The 19523-nt window shown below is 41.5% G+C and overlaps 1 protein-coding gene across 7 annotated transcripts in view; it reads right to left on the bottom strand.

Annotated features, from left to right (window-relative positions):
* Nucleotides 1-406: 406 nt before the first annotated feature.
* The window catches only part of sh3gl3a (SH3-domain GRB2-like 3a), a 132489-nt gene continuing 113372 nt past the window's right edge, over nucleotides 407-19523 (bottom strand). For 2 of the 7 annotated variants that reach the window (XM_078241537.1, XM_078241538.1), the window contains 7 exons: nucleotides 18133-18205; nucleotides 14578-14721; nucleotides 13694-13827; nucleotides 10260-10418; nucleotides 6843-6946; nucleotides 3112-3242; nucleotides 407-1151 (listed from right to left, as the gene is read on the bottom strand). In XM_078241537.1, coding sequence (XP_078097663.1) covers nucleotides 946-1151; nucleotides 3112-3242; nucleotides 6843-6946; nucleotides 10260-10418; nucleotides 13694-13827; nucleotides 14578-14721; nucleotides 18133-18205 — 951 coding nt within the window. In that variant the 3' untranslated portion in view covers nucleotides 407-945. Of the gene's footprint in view, nucleotides 1152-1677; nucleotides 1754-2681; nucleotides 2736-3111; nucleotides 3243-6842; nucleotides 6947-10259; nucleotides 10419-13693; nucleotides 13828-14577; nucleotides 14722-18132; nucleotides 18206-19523 lie in introns of those variants that run through there. The other 5 variants (XM_078241536.1, XM_078241543.1, XM_078241541.1 and 2 more) reach the window with 5 other exon arrangements.

The raw sequence follows: 19523 nt of genomic DNA, 5'->3' as shown, positions 1-19523 counted from the left end.
AAATCAGTAAAAATAATAACCTGAGCCCAACAAAATGTAGGAAAACAGATCTTACAGCATTCTGATTCCATCTTTATTGGCAAGTTTAATTGCAAGTCAGTTATCTCCAATTTTCTGCTCACTTGGATTCACACCTAATTGGGCAGATTGAAGAAATTAATGTTTACACTGGGATATTAAATATCTGTACGTCAATGTTGACCATCATGATATTCCCTCACATTCATTATCTTGACTTTTTCACATACTGTAAGAGTCTGCTGTTGCTTTTCCTGTTAACTGGGCAGAAAGCTAGAGTGCTGTGTGTGAACTTAAATATAGCCAGTGTCTCTTAGACAAGTTCTGGATCAAAATATATTCCAGTCTCCTTTTCCCACAAATAATGAAAATGCATAAGCTCAAAATACGTATATGACAAAAGCCACACAAAAGCTAATGCGACTTAAATCCATTTTTTGTTCACACATTTATTATGACATCTTTTTGCATAACAATAAGTTACACTGCCAAATAAAATGGCACAAGAACATTTGTCAGAACCTTAAAAAGGAGTTAATAACAGTTAATTATAACCACAATAATTAAACTGTATCAAGAATATTCTTCATTACAGCTAGATAGAAAATTTCTCCATTGAAATCAGCAAGAGAAGGCTCAGAGCAAACAAATAAAGTTTAATAGATAAAGCCATATACTTAGAAACTGTAAACTTCATGACAGAAATAGGTTAGATTTGCATTACTCTTGTAGCAAATGACGTAAACATTCTCAATACAAATGGAACATGTAAAAAAATAAATACACAAATCGAAGACATATACAAAAATCGATCAAATAGCAAGGCTTTCACAGAATGCCACACTGATGAAATGTCTGTACTCAATCAATCGGCTTCCAACATGGGTTGATGTCCAAAAGTTTACAAAACTGGATTAAAGGCGGTTTTCACTGTGGCAAAGGCACGATCACTTGAACGTAATTAATCGGAAAGAATCCTGATTCACCATTCAACATGCCTTCAAACCAATTCTCATCAATCTGATTTGTCAGAGTGATGATGTCACCTTCCTTGAAGCCAAGTTCTCCTTCATTTTCAGGATCAAAGTCATAAAGGGCTTTACAGCAAGGCTGATCCGCCTGCGTGCAAGGAGCTGGATGTAATGTGGGAGGGAGAGAAGAAAAATCAATTTATATCGCATTGAATCATAGAATCCCTGCAGTGCTGAAGGAGGCCATTCGGCCCATCGAGCCTGCACCGAAAAACAATCCCACCCAGGCCCTATCCCCGTAATCCCATGCATTTATCCTGCTAAACCCCCTAACCTACACGTCTTGGGACACTATGGGGCAATTTAGCATGGCCAATCCACCTAACCCGCACATCTTCGGACTGTGGGAGGAAACCCGGAGGAAACCCACGCAGACACGGGGGTTTCCACACAGAGAGTCACCCAAGGCCGGAATTACACCCGGGTTCCTGGCGCTGTGAGGTAGCAGTGCTAACCACTGTGCCGTATGGCAATTAACGAGTAGATAATTCAGCTACATTCAACCTAACTAATATTTAAATCATACAAGGTACGTCATGGCAAGGCATACAAATCATTCCTTTGGGGGAAGGGTGGGGGGTACTCGGAAAATGTAAGCAATGAGATGTGCCTTGTTTCTGTTCCTTACGTTTTCCCTTGCCACTCTTTCGTTGTGAGCTGGCACATGCCAAAACCATCTCAAGTTTGTCTCACATTTCCTGGCGCTTTGAAGAAAAGAACGATCAAGACTTGTCCAGATATTGCCAAAGTCAAATTCCAATTACATTAAGACAATGGTAACTAAATACTGCCTTCATGCAAGTAACAGGCAACCATAGTACCAGAAGAGTAAGCTGAGATGGGGAATGACCCTTGCACTGAAGTTCATTCAGCTTCAGAAATTAAGAAAATGGACTTCAGAATACAACAAAAATGAAGGAAATTTGTTTAGGTTTTGAAAAAATATATACCTGGGGCAGTGTGCCAGGGAAAAATAGAAAATGCTGGAAAATCTCAACAGGTCTGATAGCATCTGTGGGGAGAGAATAGAGCCAACGTTTTGAGTCTGAGTGGGCGGCACGGTGACACAGTGGTTAGCACTGCTGCCTCACAGCGCCAGGGATCCGGGTTCGATTCCCAAGGCTTGGGTGACTGTGCGGAGTCTGCACGTTCTCCCCTTTTCTGCGTGGGTTTCCTCCGGGTGCTCCGGTTTCCTCCCACAGTCCAAAAGACGTGCTGATTAGGTGCATTGGCCACGCTAAATTCTCCCTCAGTGTATCTGAACAGGCGGCGTAGTGTGGCGACTAGGGGATTTTCACAGTAACTTCATTGCAGTGTTAATGTAAGCCTACTTGTGACACTAATAAATAAACTTTGAAACTCTGAATAAACTTTGAAACCTGCTGAGATTTTCCAGCATTTTCGTTTTGAGTTTCAGATTCCAGCATCCACAGTATTTTACTTTTATACCAGGGAAAATGAGTTAGTCCATTCCAAAACACACATGTAAGAACACATTCTACTTGCTGTCACAGAAACATTACATTATTCACTAATCCAAAAACACCAATTTTGGGGGAAAAAGGTAGAGCAATCGTCAAACATGCAAAAATGGGGTGCATCTCACACACATCAGTTTAAGTAACTACTCACAAGATGAACATGCATGCTTTGACCTGCGAAGAAACCTGAATGGGGATGATATAGCTAAATGGCAACAGAAAGGAAAACGATGGATTAAACTTGGATGGTTCTAATGTGACGTGAGCCAACAGATGTTAGCTACTAATTTTAGCAAATAAAACAACTGTGTATTCGGGGACAGAACAGAAATAATATTAATGTTGTAATTAGAATGGAATATATTTATGTTGGGAATATCAGATTTCAAAGCACCCAAGTTGAATCAGATATGTAGGATTTACAAGGACAATATACAAAGGTAAATGCTGGAAGTAGCTTTGTGTTATATGGTGTGGTAATATGCAATTTGCACTCTTGCAGTATGGCAATGTGTAATAAAGCACTTATACGATCATCAACACACTTCAATCTACAAATAGGCACTGGAAAATATTCCTACCAGCTGATTTGAATGAAGAAGCGTACGAAAGACCATTTTGCTGCTGGTTGTCATTGTTGGGCTCAAACGATGGGGCGACTATAGGCTTGGGTTTGAAGTCACGCTTCGGACGGCTAGAGGCTGTATTTATTCTTTGAGAAAAAGACACAAAGATTAAAAAATACTATCGAGGGAAAACAAAATATGTATAATATAAATAATTATAACACAGAGGAAGTCATTTTTCTCTTCTTTGTTGAGCATGAGGGTAGGAGCTTTGACAAAGGGTCACCTGGACTCGAAACGTCAGCTCTTTTCTCACCTTACAGATGCTGCCAGACCTGCTGAGATTTTCCAGCGTTTTCTCTTTTGGTTATGAGGGTAGGAGCCTTTGTCTGCTGAAAGCACTAGTTCCATTTTAACAGTCAATCGTCACGGACGGCTTAAGAGTTAGCTCTTGACTGATCTGTTCCTCAACTCCAATTACTTTCCTTAGCTCCATGTATCTTGCTATCCTTAACCAACAAAAACATTTCTTTCTCAATCTTAAGAGCTCCAATTTTCATAGGTTCCTGATTTCCACCACTTACATGGGAACGCACTTCCTGATTTTCCTCAAAAATTATCTGGCCCAAGTTTTAAATTTTTGACATTTCACACTTGGGTCCCTCCTCAGGAAATAATTTCTCCTTCTATGTGATACCCAATTTTCTGTATATATGGTATCCTATCTAGTCCTGTTAACATCTTACACTGTCTTCAGATCATACCTTAAAATTCTATATTCAAGTGTACATAAACATACTGTTATACATCCTGTCAGCATAATTTAACACCCTAAGCCCCGGTATCCTTTTGGTGAATTCCAACCAAGGTTAATTTGTCCTTCCTGAGGTGCAATATCCAAACCTGCTCACAAAGATGGCATCACCAATACACACGCACACAACACATTTTAAATCATCAGAACATTGCGCACCGTGTTCTGGCCTTTACTCTCTGTGGAAATTCTTTGCCTGAATCACAGCACTATGAAGTGGCTCCTTTAGTATTGTTCAAAGCAATTCAAGCACTCACTGAGTTTTGATTTGGCTGGATTGGGTCACTCAAGTTTTGGTATTATTGCTTTGAAAGATTATATTCAATTTATTATTCAATGGCCTCGCTTTGGTTATGGAAGGAAGTGTAAATGGGACCAAAACTCATATTACAATAATCTGAATACAGTCACAATATACCTTTACCTCTATTCTTTTGCTGAAACCAGGTTGAAGTTTTATGTGCTGCCATTCAGTTGAGTCTCTAATGCTGATTGTGATTTTACCATGCCAGGACTTGCATTAAGCCAATGCTTCAGGACTGAGACCATGGAATATATTTTCCTACATATATAAAGATGAAGAAAATTCTACTGCTAGACTGAAGACAGTTTTGGTAAAATATTTTTCCTTTAACTTTGCACTTCGGAGAAATATACCTTAGGAATATACTCAAGATAGTTACTTTTCCACTGGCAGTCTCCTAACAGTACTATTCCACCTTACCACTGAATAAGATCATGGGTTATAACAGTGGCTTGCATACCATCTCATTCTCATATTGTAGTAGGACAGTGGTGAACAGCCCTATTCAATGTAATTAAACCCAGAGGATACTTTGAATAGGAGTCGTGCTGGTAATCATGCATTTTCCAAGGATATTCTGGTATATTTTTATACCATCTTAAGTCCGAAACCAAGCTGTTTGAGCTATTAGCTCTTCAGTTATATTGGCACTGGAGGGCGGTAGAGAGGAGATTCACTAGGTTGATTCTGGAGTTGAGAGGGTTGGCTTATGAGGAGAGACTGAGTAGACTGGGGCTATCTATTAGAATTCAGAAGAATGAGGGGAGATCTTATAGAAACATACAAGGTTATGAAGGGAATAGATAAAGTAGAAGCAGTAAAGTTGTTTCCACTGGCAGGTGAAACTAGTCATGATGTGGAGATGCCGGCGTTGGACTGGGGTAAATACAGTAAGAGTTTTAACAACACCAGGTTAAAGTCCAACAGGTTTATTTGGTAGCAAATGCCATTAAGCTTTCGGAGCACTGCTCCTTCGTCAGATGGAGTGGAAATCTGCTCTCAAACAGGGCACAGAGACACAAAATTAAGTTACAGAATACTGATTAGAATGAGAATCTCTACAGCCAACCAAGTCTTAAAGATACAGACAATGTGAGTGGAGGGAGCATTAAGCACAGGTTAAAGAGATGTGTATTGTCTCCAGACAGGACAGCCAGTGAGATTCTGCAAGTCCAGGAGGCAAGCTCCCTCCCTCCCTCAAAATAAGGGGGAACAGGTTTAGGACTGACTTGAGGAGGAACTTCTTCACCCAAAGGATTTTGAATCTGTGGAATTCCCTGCCCAGTTGAGGCTACCTCATTGAATATTTTTAAGGCATGGATAGATAAATTTTTGAACAGTACAGGAATTAAGGGTTATGGTGTGCGGGCAGGAAAGTGGAGCTGAGTCCATGAAAAGATCAGCTATGATCTTATTGAATGGTGGAGCAGGCTCGAAGGGCCAGATGGCCTACTCCCGCTCCTAGTTCTTATGTTATTGTTCCTGTAGGTATTGCTGACCACACGCTCCTTTATTCTCCTCCAGGATAAGCCTGGCCCTGCTCGATATTGCTCTTTCACCTCAGGACACCGAGCTTGATCCATACATACTTCACCTGGAGCTAACTAGCATTTGCTACCTAAATGCTCAATACGACTGTTTGAAATTCCTGTTTCCACTACTTTAGTGACGATGTCAATCTATTTAAAACAAAAAGAAATGACTTTCACCAAAATTGAAGAGGGAAATGTCAGGCCATCATATCCTGTGTTGTAGTCTAATATCCTGCGGCCTAATTACTTGTCAACTGAGGAGAATGAAATTTAAGTGGGATCTAGATTGAGAATTAAATTCATTGGGTGTTCATGCCACAAGGTCGGAGAATTTAGTGACCAGCCAAATCCCCATTCACTGTGGCGGGATGGGAAAATTCCACCAGCGTGAATGCTGGTAAGGTTCCTGCCATTGTTTCTTAAGGAAGTTAATCCTATGTTGCGACTGTTAACTACATTATACCATGTTCACACTTGCTTGCTTCAAATATGGGACGAGAGGTTTACACACAAGGATACATTTTTTCTGCAAACAAAATAAAACCTGTTTAACAGGGGGAAGAGAAAGAAGGAAAGTTTAGATGATGATGAAAATTATTCACTACAAATTCAAGGTGGTACAAGTCCGAGAAGGTAGATATTTCCTGTTGTTAGAAAATTTCCTTTTTCATTATTGAGGTCAAAATGAGGTCAAATTGAGCCAGAAAAAAACCCACTAAAAGTATTTAAGTTTAATCAATAGCCCTGTGCACCTAGTGAAGGAGTGCATTGGAAGGAAATAGGAATCAGTGATAGGGATATGAAAGTGTTAGCCTGATTCTCCAATTCACATTCTTGAACAGAATTTGTTGCTGGGAGCACAGTAATGCTGAAATGACTAACATTAGCAGCTGGCCAGGGGCTTTTACTTTCCAATTATCGTGAAAGGTGAAATTCATCAACCCTTTTAGCAGGTTCGGAACTTATTTTTGTCTTTTGTTTCTTGCATTCTATTCTTCCTTCCTGAATTTGAAAGGGCAAAGTGCCACACCGCCCTTCGCCTCACCCCCAGATCTTTTGAAGAAGGATTAGTAGCATACATGGTTGACAATTTCACCTGTGCTGTAGTGTGTTATGAAGCTCCTCCAGAATTGTAGTGGATTCTTTATGATAGTTCAGTGCTGCTTCCACTAGGGCTAACAGTTGACTTATTTGCTCTACCTAAAGGAAAGAGGAAACTTCTTTAGCAAGATAAGATGACTGGTTATCAAAATTATTCAAAGCAAGTTTGTGATTAATTTTGGGAGGGGCATAAGACACAAGAAGGTTGACAGAGGTTTAATTCCTAGAAGCTTTAGTCACAGCATTTTTTGTGCTTACCAGGAGTTTCATTTTACTCAGTAGGGCAAGTGTTCATTTTTCAGCTAAACATCTGCACATTGCTCACCTGCAGCTGAAACTTTCTTTTAATAGAGACATTATCCAATTTTTCTCGTTCTATGTAAGCTGAAATTTAAAATGGTCAAAACACAAGCCTTTTAAAAGACAATCTTCACAGGAACTAATGTATTTCAAAAATATCAGATTAAATATTGGACTGTAGGAATTAAAATTTTCTACGATAGTCAGCCTTTAGTTCAAGAAACTATTTAGGTCATAGCAAGTAATGTTTTGCAGCTAACACTAGTAATTTTGCTAATATATTGAAATCTGTACAAAATTCAGTATTAGACTTTGAGGTATGAATACAATTCTGATTTATATGATCCACACCTGTTTAGCACTTTAATTAATGCAGTTAATTGAAGTTAAAAGCAAAATTATTTTGATCAAACAACACAAATATCAACTGTAATTTTGCAACAGCTAAAACTCCATGGTGGATAAAGAGCTAACGTTATACAAGCGCAAAAGGAAAGAAATGGAATCATAGAATAGAATCCCTATAGTGCAGAAGGAGACCATTTGGCCCATCAAGTCTGCACCGACCACAATCCCACCCAGCCCCTACCCCCGTAGCCCCACTGCTAGTCCCCCTGACACTAAGGGCAATTTACCATGGCCAATCAACCTAACCCGCACATCTTTGGAAAGAAAACATTTCCGTAGCACCTTTCACAACCTCAAGACTTTCCAAATCATTTTATTTTTAAGTGTAGTCACTGTTACCTTGTAAGGACACAGTAAGAAGTCTCACAACACCAGGTTAGACTTCTTACTGTGTTCACCCCAGTCCAACGCCGGCATCTCCACATCATGGCCACCTTGTAAGGAAACATACAAATATACCTAAAAGGTGCAGAAGTAGGCCATTCAGCCCCTCAAGCTTGCTCTGCCATTCAATAGGATCTTGGCTGATCCGTTTGTGTTTCAAGTTTCACATTTCCATCTACTCCCAGTAACCTTTGATTCCTTTGCCTAACAAGAATCCACCCACCTCCACCTTAAAAATATTTCAGTGACCCTGCTTCCACCGCCTTCTGAGGCAGTGTGTTCCCAAGTCGCACAACTCTCTGAAAGAAAGAATTCCTCCTCACTTCCGTCCTATAAGGGTGACCCCCAATTTTAAAACAGTGCCTCCTAATCCTGGACTCATCCACAAGAGGAGACATGGAAACCAATTAGTGCACAAACAGCAAGAAACATCAATACAAAAGTTGCCCTAATGACAAGTCATTGATTTAAAATTCTGTCCCTCCACAGATCTGCTGAGCACTTTCAGCAACATTTCTTGTTTTAAATTATAATACAGATGGATAACCAGATTCATATTTCAGGAAAATGATTGAAAGCCGAATACTGGGAGAATGTCCAGGTTCTTCTTTGAAATAGCACCATGGGATCTTTTATGTGCACCTGAACGGGCAGATGTTTTTTGGAAAGGGGCCACACCTCTAAGAGCGCAGTACTCCTTCAGTATTAGATTTGTTATTCAAACCTCTGATTTAGAACAGGAGTCAATAAATTTCTAAGTAGGAAGAGAGAATTTTTTATTCATTGGTGGAACATGGGTGTCGCTGGCTAGCCAATATTTATTGCCCATCCCTAGCTGCCCGTGTTCAGAGGGCAGTTGAGAGTCAACCATATTACTGTGGCCCTGGAGTCACATGTAGGCCAGACCAGGTAAGGACGGCAGAATTCCTTCCCTAAAGGACATTAGTGAACAAAATGGGTTTTTCCGACTATCGACTATAGTTTCATGAATTATCCTAAATCCAGATTCTTTTGTTTATTGAATTCAAATTTCACCATCTGTCATGGTGGGATTCGAACCCAGGTCCCCAGAACATTAGCTGAGTTTATGGATTAATTGTCCAGTGATAATACCACTACACCATCGCCATGAACGCTGCCATTGAGCAAAAGCTGACAGTACGCTGCAAGCAAGGATGGCTGATTTCAGAGCATAGTTTCAAGTGATTCTGGATCATGTCCCTATCCAGCTTGAAGTAACAAAGTTCACCACGTGGTTCTTCAACTTTCTCATGCACGGGCAAACTCCAGCTTGGCGATTGCTTTGATGGAGCCTTGATAGGACAGATGCACAACTCAACAGCCTTTGTCTTTTTAATTAATTAATTTTCCCAATTTTGGCACAATCCCGCAGCTATTGATCAGGAAGACATTGCGGGGCTGATGGCACAGTGCATGTTCTTGCTGTGTCTAGGTCGATGCAAGGTTATCTGTCTGGTTTTAGTTTGATTCAACTCGTCAGCAGTGGCTTGATACAATTGAATGGCTTACTAGGCTATTTCAAAGGGCAACAGAACAGAGAACAGTACAGCACAGGGTCAGGCCCTTCAGCCCACAGTGTTGTGCCGAATATGGCGCCAAATGAAACTAATACTTTCTGCCTGCCCTCGGTCCATATGCCTCTATTCCTTGCATATTCATGTGCTTATCTAAGAGCTGCTTAAACATCCCTGCCTGTACCACCACTCCCAACAGCGCATTTCAGACACCTACCACTCTGTGTAAAAAAGCTTGCCCCTTACATCTCCTTTGAACTTTCCCCCTCTCACCTTAAGTGCATGCCCCCGGGTATAAGTAAAGTAAGTAAAGTTTATTTATTAGTCACAAGTAAGGCTTACATTAACACTGCAATGAAGTTACTGCGAGATTCCCCGAGACATTAAACATTCCAACTCTGGGAAAAAGACTCTGATTGTAGGAGAGTCCAAACTGTAGGCCAGACCGGTTCCTTGACGGACAGTAGTGATGGAGATAAGTTTTTTGCGACACTCCATCAGTTCCTCATCATTGTTTCTGAGACCAGCTTTTTAGCTGAATATATATTCATCCTGATGCTGAGGTGGGATTTGAACTCGTGCTCCCAGAGCATTTGCCCTGACCTCTCGATCACTTGTCCAGTAACATTACTGGACTATACTACAGGTCTGTTATTTAAGATTAATAAACTGAATCATACTTGGGTAGTTTACAAGGTTTTCTGGGCAGCTGGTTTTATTTAGCTGCAGTAGGTTCACTGCAAACGCGAGCAGTTTCTGTTCGTATGCATATTTTGTAAACTTACATCATTTTCCAAAAAGTTGAACATACTGATCTCAGCGAGCTCTTTCGATTCTTCAAACTTGTCTACAGCTTGTCTTATCTCTTCATCAGGGATCTTACCATGACGCTTCTTTTTGTAATCATAATCTAAGCGACGACCTTCCAACTTTTTTAAATGATGCTGATAAAAATAAGAACATGTTATGAGTTCTCCACGTGTCAAGAAATCTATATTTTCAAAACATTTTTTCAATTTAGAACTCGTTAACTCCTTCCTCTAAGGGGGGGCTGGAAAGGAATTTTCCAGAGTACATTTTTCCTCATTGATTCTGGGTTTCTTCTCGTTTTTTTTTTGGCCTCTTTTGGGAAATTAAATGGTTGGTGGGAGGGGAAGCGGTGGTGTTGGAGCAGGGGTAAACTGGTAAGAGGAGGGAAGGACAGATATCTTTAGTTTTGATGCTCCAGCCATGGTGGGGTGATGGACGAGCTAGTTCTTTTTCCACAAATCAATTTTGCACGCCCGTTTCATGCCCCGCAACACTTTCTTCTTAAATTGAAATATGATGGACTGCCACTCATACAAGAAAGGCTACACGGTCGATTTTAATCTCCATTACCTTTTGAAAGCAGCACAGATGTGACATAATGGACACTGGACTTAGCTAAGTCCTGACTGGGGATCACCAATAGGGGCTCCCATCCAAAATGTGGGATGGTTTTTTTTGGGGGGGGGGGGGGGGGGGGGGGGGGAGAGAGCGCGGCAGGGGGGGGGGGGGGTGGGGGGGGAGACATGATAAACACTTTGAGATAGGAGGGGAGTGACAAAAAGTAGACCTCTCTTAATGCTGTTTCTATCAGGCTTACATTGGTTCCTTATCATACCAAAAGGATGGTTGCCAATCTGAGTTCAGCTGTATAAAATTCCTACAGTGCACGAGGAGGCCATTGGGTCCATCAGTCCGCACTGACTCTCCGAAAGGACATCCCATCCAGACCCTCATTTCCAGCCTATCCCTGCACATTCAGCATGGCCAAGCCACTTAATCTGCACACCTTTGAACTGTGGGAGGAAACTGGAGCACCCGGAGAAAACCCACACAGGCATGGGGAGAATGTGCAAACTCCACATAGACAGTCATCACCCAAGGCCAGAATTGAATCCAGGTCCCTGGCACTGTGAAGCAGCAGTGCTAACCATTGTGCCACCGTGCCGATCAAGCCTTTGCTTTGTTTTGCTTCAGGATAACTTATTCTGTTTTTTACTCTATGTGCTCATCAGGAAGATAGTTGTAGCAGTGAGCCATCTTTTGCAAGGTCCTGTGACCACAACATAATATAGAATTGGTTCTACCAGTGGCAGCACTAGTCATCTGTAATCTGAAGCCTTTCTCCACTTCCTTGCAGGCATGTGTTCGGTGCTATGGAACGCTGAACAGGGCTACGTCCTATATGACTCTCATGATGCTCTCTGCTTCAGCAGTCTTCAAGCATCGGTCAGATTCTGAACTGCGCTGTCACTTATCTATCGATCCATGTTCACATAGAAGGTTCACTGTTCTTTATTTTTGCCTTCTCCTCTTTGCCCTCCCCTCGGTCAACCTTAGCAAAGACGTGGAGATGGCGGAGTTGGACTGGGGAGGGCACAGTAAAAAAAGTCTCGCAACACCAGGTTAAAGCCCAACAGATTTATTTGGAATCACGAGTTTTCGGAGCACTGCTCCTTCATCAGATGGGTGGAGGTAGGTTCACAAACACAGCATATATAGGCAACGACACAACTGCAAAATAATTACAGATTGGAATGTGAAGAATCTGTAATTATCTTATCGTGATTCCAAATAAACCTGTTGGACCTTTACCTGGTGTTGAGAGACTTCTTACTGAACCTTAGCAAAAGCTGCCAATGGGGTAAAAAGCTTTCTGTGCCTTTCCCAAAGACTTCCAGAATATTTGCTTCTCCAATCTGATCCGGTCTTCATTCCATGAAATTTAATTCCCGTTAATTTTCCACTCCCACCATTAGTGTGTACCTGGACGTGTGTATAACCATGACATCAAGTTGATGGCAGAGAAAGTAAAAATGCACTATGGTTTCACTCCTGGCCATCTCCTGGAATAATCAGTGCCTATTCCTGACCAATTCTGTTAAAACATGATGATCTGGCATGAGTCATGTCAGTGAACGATGTGTGCTCTCCACCACACCAGCTCGTGGTGACACTTGCTTTTCTTTTTACCAGAAATAAATTGAAGAATAGCGGTTTTGCAGGGCCCCCAGACAAAGTAAGCATAAAACAGCAAGTGCAGGGTTCATTTTGATGATGGTCTGCTTAGGGTCTGATTTTAAATGCTTCCGTCCGCCATTCTGAGTATTTAAGTTTTAATAGAAGAAATTCAGGAAAGTCAAGTCTATCTTAGTTCATCTTCCTGCTGCTCCAGCAGTTGTATCATGTTTCTACTAGTTCCATTTTATTTTAATTAAATTAACTGCAGTAAACTCCGAGATCTTTGAGAAACCCTGATATTGGCAGGAGCTACAGGAGTTCTGTAGGTGAAGGAGAGGAGCTTTGATTACAAAACCAAAGAACAAAGAAAATTACAGCACAGGAACAGGCTCTTTGGCCCTCCAAGCCTGCACCGACCATGCTGCCTGAAATCTGGATGCCACTGTATGCTTCAGAGTTTGAGTTCCAGAGTGGCGCCTTTTCTCTGACAGGATCCCCTCTGGAAAACAGCCTGATTGGCCAGGTTTGGTTCTCAGTTGAGCAAGAAGGACCTTGGAGCAAGTTGCCACTGGAGACACAGGTAAGGAACCTGCTGCTGTCTTAATGGGCTGGGGGCAGTAGCAGTGCCCAATCTTAGGAGGTTTGCATGCTGGGGATATGGGGCAGATGTGGAAGGGCGTGACAGCAGGAAAGGAGGTAAGCTGGTAAGCTTAGGGGAGGGAGGGAGAAAGCACTCTTGCATCCCCTGGTCCACAAACCAGTGCTGTAAACTGCTCAACCTTTTTCCGAAGGTCAGGGAAACCTGACTGACCAGGGTTAAAGCTGTGAGGTATAGTAAATGGGAGGCTCCCACCTTTATTTAAATGGAAACCTGCCTTTGGGGAGAGTGAACTTGCCCGTCTTCCCCCTGTCCTGCCTCTGTCGAACCCAGTGTGGGTGGGCTGGAGGCAGTGGCGTTTGCGAATTTTAATGTTTTTAACATCTCACCTGACCCCAACCCACCCATTTTTTGGGGGGGTTAAAATGATCTGCTTCATCTCACACTATAATAGATTAAAAGAATAGTTTTTCTTTAAATTCATTTACAGGTTAATTTACAGGATGCTCTTGAAACACATTGTAGATAGCAGCACTTGATGGATCAATAACTATGATATGATATTGCCATTACCTGTGGTTTTGATCGTGACACCAAATGCCAATTAAAATTAAATATTAAAATAAAACTCACCCCAATCTCTTTCAAGTCTTTTTCTTGTAATATTTGCAGTGGATCAATAAAGTTCTGTTTTACGTCAATGTCAAGGGAATCCTTTACTTCCGCCATTTGTTTCAAAGCTTCACCAACGTCGATTAGTGCAGGGCCTGAGAAAATCAGAGAGAAAACCATGAAATCTAAATATAAAATCCAACAGAAAGGAATGTTTCGGAGAGATTTCAAATTCAATATTTTAAAAAAATCTATATACATATTTTTATACAGCCTTTTACAAAATAGTCAGAAAGGCATCTCTATTGCAAAAGCTGAGTAAAGTAAAAGTTTATTTATTAGTGTCACAAGTAGGCTTACATTAACACTGCAATGAAGTTACTGTGAAAATCTCCTAGTCGCCACATTCCGGCGCCTGTTCGGGTACACGGAGGGAGAATTTAGCACGGCCAATGCACCTAACCAGCAGATCTTTCGGATTGTGGGAGGAAACCAGAACACCCGGAGGAAACCCACGGGGAGAGCATGCAAACTCCACACAGACAGTAGCCCGGGGGAAGCTGGGAATCAAACCCAGGTCCCTGGCGCTGTGAGTCAGCAGTGCTAACCACTGTGCCACTGAGCCGCCCCATAATATATGCCGTGCGCAGGACCATCGCTATTGAATCACAGCTGGACAAATGATGACCTTAGGAATGACTTTTAAACATAATTCTATCACCAAAAACTGTAATTGATCAAACCCCACTGCATTCATTCTACTCGCAACCACGCCAAAAATAAAATGCATGATATCTTGAAATGATCTTTGTCACGTTTATAAGTTATCAATTGGGCTCGATTAAATAATTGCATAAATGGAAAACCGCGTACTGCATTACACAGAGTGTCACCGATTAACCCACCAAAATTGGAGTCGTCTCCGAGATCCTTTCCATTTCGGAGCATGCATTCCCCCAACAGACCTTCAGGCTGAGGATAACCTGTTGTTTTCACCTGTCCCCGGATCTTTGACATGGTGTTCAGCATACCTAACTTGGCTCTGTAGGCTTCAAAATGATATTAATCATTGAAGAGACATTAATGCAACCTGTAAATTTCAAAGTGGGGTATCAAATACAGCGGAGTTTCTGCGGAGAAATCTTTAATTATCCTGGGGCTTTCAGATGTTTTTATTTTGTCTAATAATCAAGCCATTAATATGTAATTTTCTGACTTGGCACCACAGGCTGGGAGCTTTGCCCGCTGGCTACGCATGCATGATTTTCTGACCGTTTTATAATTAAAGGTTGGAAAACTCTGCGGCATGTGACTGAATTTCTGATGCTCACAGCCTGGGGGGAGGGCTCCCCACCAGCTAAAGATGGGAGAGTCACTGAGAATTATGCATCTACCAGAAGCAAACTAACACAAAAAGAAAAATGATGCGCAGTCATTCTAGATGTCAATAAAAATATCCAATTCTTATTTTCTTACCCGAGGACAGCAGAAACTTGTTATTCAACTTTAACACAATGCTATAAATGGGGCCAAATTAAATTATCTGCCCATTATACACCATGATTGGCTTTGGTTTCCATTGAAGTCGATACAAGGTAAAACTGGACGGTGAAATAATGGGTGGCTAATTTGATATTATCTGTAGCACAATGCACCCCATGTTAAAATTACCCCCTTAGCCCTGTGAGCTCTTCAAACTCACATCGTTAGGGAAAACATGCACAAACATAAGTGAATATGATAATAGCATGTTTTGCAAACTGAAATGTTCAATTACATAAACGTTTTGCGTGTTACTTTGCATAATGTAAAAAGCATGAATGCACAAAGCACTGCTGGTCTGTGTCCATGATCAGAGACACATCAAGATTCTTATCCTGACATATTGCTGTGGGACAGTGCTGATTACAGGCCAGAGTTTCTCCAAATGGAGTGATAGAAAATTGGCTGAAGACGTATGTATGCTCGTTAGTGAATAGTCTCAGAACGATATGAGCCAAATCTGAGCTGTGACCACCAGGAGAATTAGTTCCAATAGCAATGAAGCTCTTGAGCACAAATCCATTCCTTTTCTCCGTTGTAAGGTGTTGGGCACAGTTCAGTAGGTCTTATTGAGGCATTTGTAGTCTTAGATAATTCAACAGTATTTATTAACTAATAGAAACTATTTACAGAGGTACAGTAAAGGTCTAAGCTAGGAGCTTTGTCCATGCTTGCTTCTACACACTGCTCTGTCCAACACTATACTGGCTCCTAGGTGCAGGTCACGTGTTCTCTTACATCACTGTGGGCAGTACTGTACTCAGCCCCTTTATATACCACACTTCCCCCAAGTCTATATCCGACATATTTACAGGTCATCCCAGATTACCCCATGTATTTACAATTTTACTATTAACCCGTTCATAGGTTCAGGTGGTCTGGAAACCTTCCATATCTTGCTCTCATTACAGTCAAAGGAGTGGTAAGCTCTGTCGCTGCAAATAACCTTTGCTGAATCAGAGGTCATTCTAATATCCAGATGTCTTTCATCCTATTTTTTCATTCTTTGGTATTTAATCACTCTGTTGATTCCCCAGTAGTAGTGATAAATGGCAGTTGACTTGTCTCTTACGGGGATGTACTGTGGGCTTGTTCCTATAGGGTATTTTTCTCTTCTTCCTTCTTGGGGCTTGCCGTGAAGTCCACTAGGATGGAAGATGGCTCTTCCTCCTCGAGTGTTTTTTTTTAATGGTCAGAATATAGGTGGCATGATGGCACAATGGTTAGCACTGCTGCCTCACAGCTCCAGGGATCCGGGTTCAATTCCTGGCTTGGGTCACTGTCTCTGTGAAGTTTGCACATTCTCCTCGTGTCTGCATGGGTTTCCTCCGGGTCCTCCGGTTTCCTCCCGCAATTCAAAGATGTGCGAGTTAGGTGCATTGGACATGCTAAATTGCTTCTTAGTGTCCTGGGATGCGTAGGTTAGAGATATTAGCAGGATAAATATGTGGGGTTATGGGGATAGGGCCTAGGTGGGATTGTTGTTGGTGTAGACTTGATGGGCCGAATGGCCTCCTTCTGCACTGTAGGATTTCTATGACTTCTATGATAATGCTCTTTTGATTTTTCCTTCAGTTCCAGAATTTTAACTTTCTTTTGCAGTCTCTGCAAGGGTTTGAGTTGTTTCATTTGCTGTCACCATTGTGTACAGTGCCGCACACAGTATGGTACATCTTATTGAGATATTTGCAATCTGAGGAAGTTCGACAGTAATTATTCATTAACTAAGTTATTAACTACTATTGGGTGGCACGGTGGAACAGTGGTTAACACTGCTGCCTCACAGTGCCAGAGACCTGGGTTCAATTCCTGGCTTGGGTCACTGTCTGTGTGGAGTCTGCACATTCTCCCCGTGTCTGTGGGAGTAACCAGGTCCTCCGGTTGCTCCCACAGTCCGAAAGACGTGCTGGTTAGGTGCATTGGCCATGCTAAATTCTCCCTCAGTGTACCCGAACAGGCGCCGGAGTGTGGAGACTAGGGGATTTTCATAGTAACTTCATTGCAGTGTTAATGTAAGCCTACTTGTGACACTAATAAATAAAATACTGGAAACTATATACACAGTTACAGTAAAAGGTCCAAGTTAGGAGCTGTCTCCATGCTTGTTTCTATGCACAGCTCTGTCTAACATTACAGTGACCCCTAGGTGTGGGCCTTGTGTTCTTTTACATCAGCATGTGGGCTGTGCTGTACTGAGTCTCACATTTACCCTTCACGTGTCAGACCCTTCTACGATCTTCTCTACCTCCCTCCCTTTTGAACACATAATTTGGCATGTATGATCTTTTGGGGTAACACATCCACACTGGCACAATTGTTTATACAAGGATGTTTTTCCTGGGTTCACTTTGTGGAGACTTGGCTCAGGATCCACCCCCCCAAAACCACTCAATTTTTCAAGCCATGCAACAACCTGGTGAACTGGTCACCAGGTGTTCTTGGAGGGCTGCATCGCAAGAATGACTGCCCAAAACTGAACAGAAAATTCAAGAAGTACAACCAACACTACGGATAACTGCAACTGAACTTCATTACTTTTATACATCACAACTTTGTGATGAAACCCAATACCTTCTTTGCTTTATTAATCTTGCAAGTTTACTTGTGTTGGCATGAGTGCCTAGACCCCTAAATTCTTTTGTTCCCAACCATATGCCTAGAGCTTTTCCATTTAGATTGTAATCCCATCTGCCATTCTTGCATCCAAAATTTAATAAATCGCTTTTTATTAAACTAAATTGCATTTGGCAATGTCCCTCCCGTTCACCATATCTACTGAAATGTTCTGTTCTCAAGTTGTCAAATCATCATGACACCTACCCTAGTGGTCAAGAAATGTCTTATTTCTCACCTAAAAGCACCAAAACAAGAAATTATAATGCAAAATGAAATTTATATTTTTAAGTATCTTTTCATACCTGGATTTGGTTGTAAGTACTCAGTGGTTTTGGACAGAACCTCTACCACGGCTTTGCTTGTAGCTTCTATTTTCTTAAAATAAGAAAAAAATAAGAGAGTTAATTTGAAAATGAAATATGAATGCATGCAATGGTTATCGTCAATGCATTTGTATAAATCATGTGGTGAGTAATATAGTGCAAGTACTTCAAGTTCTCCAAGAGCACATTACCACTTAGCATTGATAAGATCTACGCTCAATATTTTTCTAGATAACTTTTCAGTTGATTTTTTTTTCATTTAGAAATCAGAGCACTTTCCATCGTTGCACTTGCAATTTCACCCCACTCATAAATTAGTTTCAGATCTGTCAACCAGGGAAAGACCGATGTACTTAGAATATTAATATCCAATATTTTAAGTGCCAGGTTTCTTCATTGCTATTTAGTTAAAGCAAGCAAACAACAAATGTGAGCTTTGTTCGTGGAAAACAGGGTGAAAATATGGGAATAAATTCAAAGCACAAAGGTTTCAAACTCTGCTACATGGATCTAAAATTCTGTAATAGCTCAGATCAATAAAGCCAGGGGAAATGCGCACAGATAAATCTCTGGCGAGTACATGGGTTATGAAATATTGAAAAGGAAGCATGCTTTGGACAACAAGTTGTGCAGCGAATGCAGATGGAGCTGGTCTCCCACTTTCTTCTAAACTTAAACAAAGAGCAAGAACAAAGTCCAGCACAGGAACAGCCCTTCGGCCCTCCAAACCCGTGCTAATCACGATGCCCTAACTAAATAAAATTTCTGTCCTTACTCAGTCTGTATCCCTCTATTCCCTCCCTATTTGTGTACCCATTCAGATGCCTCTTACATGTTGCTAATGTGCCTGCTTCTGCCACCTCCTCTGGCATTTCAGGCACCTACCACTCTGCGTGAAAAACATCACATCCGCAAATCTCCTTTAAACTTTCCCCTTCTCATCTTGAACCCGTACCCCCTTATAATTGACACTTCCACCCTGGGAAAAAGCCTCTGACTATCCACCCTGTCTGTGCCTCTCATAATTTTGTAGACCTCTATCAGGTGTCCCCTCAGCCGCCGCCTTTCCAGTGAAAACAATCCTAATTTATTCAACCTCTCCTCATAGCCAATGCCCCCGAAACCAGGCAACATCCGGGTGAACCTTCTCTGCACTCTCTCCAAAGCTTCTACATCTGTCTGGTAGTGTGGTGACCAGAACTGCATGCGATACTCCAAATGCAAACTTTTGTTCACTCTATAAACAAGGTAAATTACGACACTGTCACAGTGCAGGATTGTAACCCAGGCTGCTAATGAAAGAAAAAGTAAATAAATGAAAAGGTTGCCATATGGAGAAAAGTATTTCATGGATATTATAATTATGGAAC

The sequence above is a fragment of the Mustelus asterias genome, chromosome 24 (assembly GCF_964213995.1).
Source record: "Mustelus asterias chromosome 24, sMusAst1.hap1.1, whole genome shotgun sequence".
NCBI classification, from domain to species: Eukaryota; Metazoa; Chordata; class Chondrichthyes; order Carcharhiniformes; family Triakidae; genus Mustelus; species Mustelus asterias.
The sequence above is the reverse complement of the archived record's forward strand: the minus strand, read 5'-3'. Positions and strand labels throughout refer to the sequence as shown.